We start from the raw sequence: 7,151 nt of genomic DNA, 5'->3' as shown, positions 1-7,151 counted from the left end.
GGGGTGAGCGGAGCGGACGTTTGATGCGCTCCTCGCTGCCTCTTGTGGGAACTGAATCTCAGTCCAGCGGTGCCCTGGAGTCTCAGTGCTTTGGATAATTACTTTCACATTCCATATAGCTGTCAGGCAGAGATCAGACCTTGGAGTTCTTTTCTTTCTATCTTTTTAAATCTTTTTTTTTTTTTTTTTTTTTTTAATTAATGTACTATTTGATGCTACGTTGTGTAACTCTGTTGCGCAAGAGTTGCAAAGTTAGCCTTCTTGACATATTTCTAACAGTTTGACTGTATAACCCTTGTTCCACACTATTTAACCCATTTTGGGCGGGAACCCCTTTTGGTGTTTTAAACATTATGTTATAATTTAGCTATTGAAAAATAGCAGATCTACAAGCTCATAGCGCGCCACCGAGTGGCGCGCTACGAGCTTGTAGGTCTGCTATTTGTGAAAAATCGTGAAAATATTTATTTCAGAAAACTGGAGGATTTAGAAGATTTTTTTTAAATTTCGAGGTCAGGCCTAAATGGGTTAATCCATGTTCTTCCCCTGCGTAATACGCTACACCCGCTATTTGTTTCATGCGTTTAATTTGCCGTTTTTGAATAATTAACTCCTTTGCTGCCCCTAGTGTTAGCATGCTGGTACTGCCCCAGGGGCTGCCCCGTCCAGGCCCACTCTAAGGAGCGTGTTGTCCTTCCGGGTTAAACAGGAAGGTGGGGGCTTCTGGAACAGAGTAATCTAGTAAGAGAGTGGTGACACGCTTTGATCTCGCCGCAAAGCGGGTGCCTATGGGCGATAGTTCCAAACATTGCTCCTATGGCTGGAACTATTCCATTGAGATAGAATGAGCACTTCCGCATTCCATTGTTACAATGAGAGTCAACGGGAGTGTCATTACTCTCTTATTAGATTACTCTCTGGAAGTGGAACGACACCACACAACACAGCCCCCAGCCTTTAGCTAGCAGTACAACCAGCTACAGTGTACACTGTAGTCTCTCTCCCATGCCAGTGCATCAGGGTGGATGTGCTCAGAGTAAATACATCCATGATGGCGTGTGGTGACCTGTCAGAGAGCAGCCTGGCTGATTAACCCCTCAAGACCTGAAACCAGATTCTACAAATATATCTTCTAAATCATGACACTTTCTATATCAGTGGTTCTCAAACAATTTCATGTCAAGGACCCCCCCCCCCCCCATCTGAAAATATGTTGTTGCAGGGACCCCACCGAGAAGCAAAGATTTGACTTAAAAATGTTCAAAGAATTTGCACACGTTTTCACGATATTTCAAAAATAGCAGATCTACAAGCTCGTAGCGCGGCACCGAGTGCCGCGCTACGAGCTTGTAGATCTGCTATTTTTCAACATCTAAAGTTTAAAATAATGGTTAAAAGCTATGGCGCCACAGATACGTTCCCGGCGTGAAGGAGTTAAGATGGATGTGAGGCAGGGGCTCACGCACACGCACACACACACACACACACACACACACACACACACACACACACACACACACACACACACACACACACACACACACACACACACACACACACACACACACAGGGGGCCGAGGAGGAGGCACGGACGGACACGTTGTGGTCATGGCCTCCTCGTCTTCCTCACTGACAGCTGTCTATAAGGCTGCGGCCTCCGCCTCCCAATTACACTAACCCACACTGGCAGCGTACTGTACTGTTACTGTTACCGGCAGCCAGGCATCCTGCCCATGGACTGGTACTGTGGGCTGGAAACCTTAACCCATTTGGACCAAATGTCTTCTAAATCCTGTTTGTGTTTCTATGTCAGTGGTGCTCAACCTTTTTCATGTCAAGGACCCCCAGAAATATCTGGATTTGGCCGCCGACCCCCCCATCTGAAAATATGTTGTTCCAGGGACCCCCCTCCCCAGAAGCAAAGATTTGAGTTCAAAACATTCGCTCTGAAAGAATATATATTCAAAGATTTGCGCCACATTTTCACGATTTGAGCTTCTGGATCTGATATTTTTCAATAGCTAAAGCATAACATAATGCTTTAAACACCAAAAGGGATTCCCGTTCAGAATGGGTTAATGTCCTAAAACATTTACATTTTTATTATTACTTTATATTTATAATTGTGGAAAAATAGCCTAGATCAGCATTTTCTTTTTTGCTTTGTGTGACACGCTTGTACGATGAAGTAGAGTATTACTGTATCTTTTTGGAGAAAAAAAAGGGGGGGGGGGACATATATTCTTCCTGACAGCAACAATATGTGACTGCTCGATGTGTGTGTGTGTGTGTGTGTGTGTGTGTGTCATTGTGTGTGTCATTACTCTATAAGCCTCCAAAACTGGAGGGTCAAACTGAACAACCAATATATCAATTTGAAGCTATGATTCCCTGCTTTCATATGACAAAAAATAAATAAATAATCCAATGACAGTCCCTCAGTCAAATTTTGTCGATGCATCGTGATTACAATGTTAGCGTTTCTGGAGAAAGAAAGCGTTAGCCGTTAGACTTCTTCTTCTCCTGCTTTTTGGGAAACGAAAATATGGAAGTGCTTTAAAACAAAAGCGACTGCATCCAGCTGGCCATGCGCCATGCAGGAGGACCTTAGTGGCAGGAAAAGTGCTCAATAATGCCCAAGTACTTTGTCATACTAAAAGTGTGAAGTGTTCAGTTTGGTGCAACGCACAGGTCCTGGCGGTACTCCTGGTGAGACGCAGGAGGGGCCCGGACAGGAGTCAACCCACAGAGCCTAGTCCCTCCACATGCCAGAATTGTACCTCCCAGTCCCGGCAGAGTAGTTCCGGAGTGGATCCAACGGATTGTGTGGCCCTGGTTTTTCCCTAGTGGGTCTGATCGAGGGTAGCTACTGGGACGCAAGTCGGGACTTGATCACCCCGGCTGGGTCACCCGAGTGAGGGGTATGATGTTCGCGAGACCCGAAACCCCGATGACCTTGGGATACATCACTGGGGATACGTCCCAGGTGCATCCAAGCCATGTATTTCCGTTCTGACCTTAGCTTACCTGCTATTTTTTTGCCATTGAAAATGCATAAATAAGTGAAAGTGCTTAATTGTGTCTTATAATGTGTTTTATAAATGTTGAACCAACGAAAAGTCATGAAAAGTGGGACGTATGAGGTTTCTGCCCAACCAGCAACAATGTGTAGAGAGACATGGAACCCGAGGGTAGAGAGAAGAGATCAGGGTCACATTCTAGAGAGACAGGAACCCCAGGGTAGAGAGAAGAGATCAGGGTCACATTCTAGAGAGACAGGAACCCCAGGGTAGAGAGAAGAGATCAGGGTCACATTCTAGAGAGACAGGAACCCCAGGGTAGAGAGAAGAGACAGGGTCACATTCTAGAGAGACAGGAACCCCAGGGTAGAGAGAAGAGATCAGGGTCACATTCTAACTCCTGTCTACTTACTAACAAGCAGTGGTGGAGAAAGTACTCAAATGTTTTACTTAGCTAAGTAAAAGTATCAATACAGCAATTCAGAATGTACAGCAATTCAGAATTCAAATGTACTTGAGTGAAAGTGCAGTATTGGCATATCTCTCGTGCACGCACGCACGCACGCACGCACACGCGCACACACACACACACACACACACACACACACACACACACACACACACACACACACACACACACACACACACACACACACACACACACACACACACACACACACACACTTCAACTACTTCAAGGTCCAAGGGTACTTCTGGGGTTGCTCAGTCCAGTTCAGTCGGAAACGTTCCAAAAGACAGACAGGGTCTGGAAACTTTTACAAGTACTGTAGTTTTGTTTTAAATTGGAGCCCTTTACAACGAACATGAGTCAAAATGAAACAGCTTTTTCATTTGGTGTGACAGACATTGTGAAAAGCCAATAAAGGATGGGTGCCTTTCCCTGCTCAATGCTGGCTTCTCTCTCTCTCTCTCTCTCTCTCTCTCTCTCTCTCTCTCTCTCTCTCTCTCTCTCTCATATATCCAGAGATAATAAAAGCACAATCAATGTTTGTAGTCTAACACAAAAGTTCCCAAACGTCACTACGCCAGCAGAAGCACAGATCTATAGTTCCATGTGACAGAGGGGTCAAAGTTGAACAAATGTTGCTCTATATGGAAGAAGCAGCTCAACAATACAAATCAGTAAGACGCCTTAAGGCGACGCGACCGAAGGACAACAAACAAAAGTAACACACAATAAAAATGTCAACCGCAATTATTTGTTACAATTACTGTCACGTAACATTTCATAATCGTGATATAGTACATGGATGCTGCAGCACTGTCATAGAAGTTTCATTTTAAATTGTCTCGGTGCAGGGGTGTGTGTGTGTGTATGTGGCGTCGCGTCGCGTTTCAGTGTTACGGCACGTTTGCATAGTAGTGTGCGACCTTTGGTCGCAATAACGCTATACATTTGTGGATTCATTATTTGTTTATGCGTGGCCGTAAATATAACAAATGGAACCAAATGGACCGGCATTTATACACTCTTTGAGTTCCAAGCATTGGTTCTCAAAGTGGTCCTTGAGAGAATTCCAGGGGGTCCCCAGCTAAATGATAGTTAGGAACCAAATGGACCCTTTATGGGTCTCTAACACTGAGAGTGGACGGGTCCGTTTGGTTCCATTTGTCCACTCTCAGAGTTAAATTAATTGAATATATACCGGGTCCCAGAGATAAAAACGGGGGTCCGTATCCATGTCGAACTCAGTCCTTTAAATTACAATGGTTGAAACTCACTGCTAGAGGCGTAAGAATCAACTCTTATGGGGGTCCCTGGCATATCTCTTCAAATGGGGGTCCCTGGCATATCTCTTCAAATGGGGGTCCCTGGCATATCTCTTCAAATGGGGGTCCCTGGCATATCTCTTCAAATGGGGGTCCCTGGCATATCTCTTCCTATGGGGGTCCGCAGGCTAACGAGGGTCAATCTGGGGGTCCTTGACATGAAAATGTTTGAGAGCCACTGCCGTAAAGGACCCGCAAAGGCTAGGACCGTAACACACTGTGTATAACGGCGCCTTGCCGTCATTGGCTATACGAGAGGCCTCTAGGCTCCACCCACCTCCGTCTCCAGGAAGCGTCGCAGCGCTCTCTTCTTCTTGATGCTCTTGCGTCGCACGTAGACGGCCACGCTGAGCGCCACGATGACGATGATGAAGAGACCGCCGATGATCCCCGCCGCTATCAGGGGCGTCCTGGACAGAGAGAGAGAGAGAGAGAGAGAGAGAGAGAGAGATGATGATTGTCAACCAAGCTACAGTACCATTGGATGTATTTTGTGTTGTAAGCTAGCTTCTCTAAGTTGCATTTCGACACAGCCGTTTACATACTGTGGGCAGTATTATGCGTGTCTTAAGTACCAGGTCTTATTACTTAACTTAAGACCTGGAGGCGTGATCAATGCCATTTGGCCACTCAGAATAGCCAAATGGCATTGACCACGCCTCCAGGTCTTAAGTTAAGTCATAAGACCTGGTACTTAAGACACGCATAATACTGCCCTGTATGTCTTTATTCACTTTTAAACACATTCCCCGCTGTTGACGTATATCTGCGTCAAATGGTCCTTTATAGTGTTGTATGATAGCTCACCATCGTAATGCTACATATATTAGCATTGGGTTGCTAGGCAATGAAGTAAACATTTGTTGTTGTAAGCATCTTTTCAAATGCTTCTATCTGGGATTCCTTAGATTGCGCCACCGACCAAAATCACAGCCAAAGAATTGATGATCGCAGTAAAACGGTCTTCTCCGAGTGAAAGTATATAGTAGCGTCCGTCACAACACACATCGTTAGTCTACATCCGTTTCCGGTGGATCCTTCAAAATAAGGGTTTCACGGAAAAAGGCTGGAGGTTAACGGGTGAATTTATGAATTAATGCTGGCAGGGAATGTCTTTTTAATTTGAGTTTTGACAGTGTTTTTCTGTGTCACTTTTGCTTCGGCAATGAAAAACATGTTTTCTCATGTCACTAAGCATTCGCCTAAGATCTACAAGCTCACAACTGCGACACGTTGTGAGCTTACAGATCGGCTATTTTCAGATTTGACAAACAAATAAAAACATCGATTTGTACAAAACTGATGACAGTGCTGTCAAACAAGTCCATGAAGCATGAAATCTATGAAAATGTTTAATCTGCAACACAATTTTATACAATAGAGGGGGCCCCTACATCGTCTCTCTCTCAGCTAAAGGGTCCTTGGCCTTAACCTATTCAGACCGTACGATGTGTGGGTACGTCACAACTAATCCAACCGACGGATACAAAGGACATGTACACACGTCCTAGCGCATTTTCATTGATAGGGTTAGGGTAGAGAAATATTCCTTGCTCTTAACGCTTGCACGTTGTCGTTCACTTCCCCGTTTACCGTTCACAAAGAAAGACTCGGCGGGCGTAATCTAAGGAGCTCTCCGTTGTTTTGACCAGATTGATATACTAAACTCTTCATTTCTGACTTCAACATGCCTCTCGTTCAAAGGGATTATTCAGCAGTTTTATCCTAACGATAGCGAGGTAAGCAAGCAAAAATATGTCTCCCGGTTTTTGTCCAGAACGGAAAGGGGGGGGGGGGGGGCACTTCCCGGCACCCAAGCTTCTATTTTGAAAGAAATCCCTGCGCTGATTGTGTTAAAGAGGTTGAAGGCTGCACCAGAAGATCCATACACAGAATCAATGAATCTAGAACAAACGCAGACTTCCAGGTACATAGGATGAACTGGCAGCTAACTGAATACCCAGGGGAGTTTAAATAGACATAGAGATTAACAAGACACATGTGGACTCCATGGACAATTAACCCACGATTGGACAGGACACAGATGGAGAACTTAGCTAATCACAGGCTAACGAGACGAGATGGATAGCAGCAAAAAAGAAAATACCCCAGGCGCTTGACATCCGGTTAGCAAACAGCTAACCAAATCTATCGCGGGAGGATGGCCGACGAGGCATGAATTATTTTACTGCGACTAGCGATGGGACCGCGACCGGCCGTCAAAAACGCTTGTTTTGATTAGAATCGTAATATGTGATTTAGATTCAGAGATAAAAAAAGGGGAAGAAGATTTCGGCTACTGTTCATTGTCAATGGAGGGGGGAATCATTATGCTGGCGC

At 45.0% G+C, this 7,151-nt stretch overlaps 1 protein-coding gene across 4 annotated transcripts in view; it reads right to left on the bottom strand.

The window, feature by feature from the left end:
- The window catches only part of LOC306917336 (receptor tyrosine-protein kinase erbB-4-like), a 467,869-nt gene that overhangs the window by 87,393 nt on the left and 373,325 nt on the right, over nucleotides 1–7,151 (bottom strand). For all 4 annotated transcript variants that reach the window (XM_079495511.1, XM_079495513.1, XM_079495512.1 and 1 more), the window contains exon 17: nucleotides 5,089–5,221. In XM_079495511.1, the coding sequence (XP_079351637.1) occupies nucleotides 5,089–5,221 (133 nt within the window). The remainder of the gene's footprint in view (nucleotides 1–5,088; nucleotides 5,222–7,151) is intronic.

This window comes from Electrona antarctica (genome assembly GCF_951216825.1).
Source record: "Electrona antarctica genome assembly, chromosome: 24".
Taxonomy (NCBI): Eukaryota; Metazoa; Chordata; class Actinopteri; order Myctophiformes; family Myctophidae; genus Electrona; species Electrona antarctica.
The sequence above is the reverse complement of the archived record's forward strand: the minus strand, read 5'-3'. Positions and strand labels throughout refer to the sequence as shown.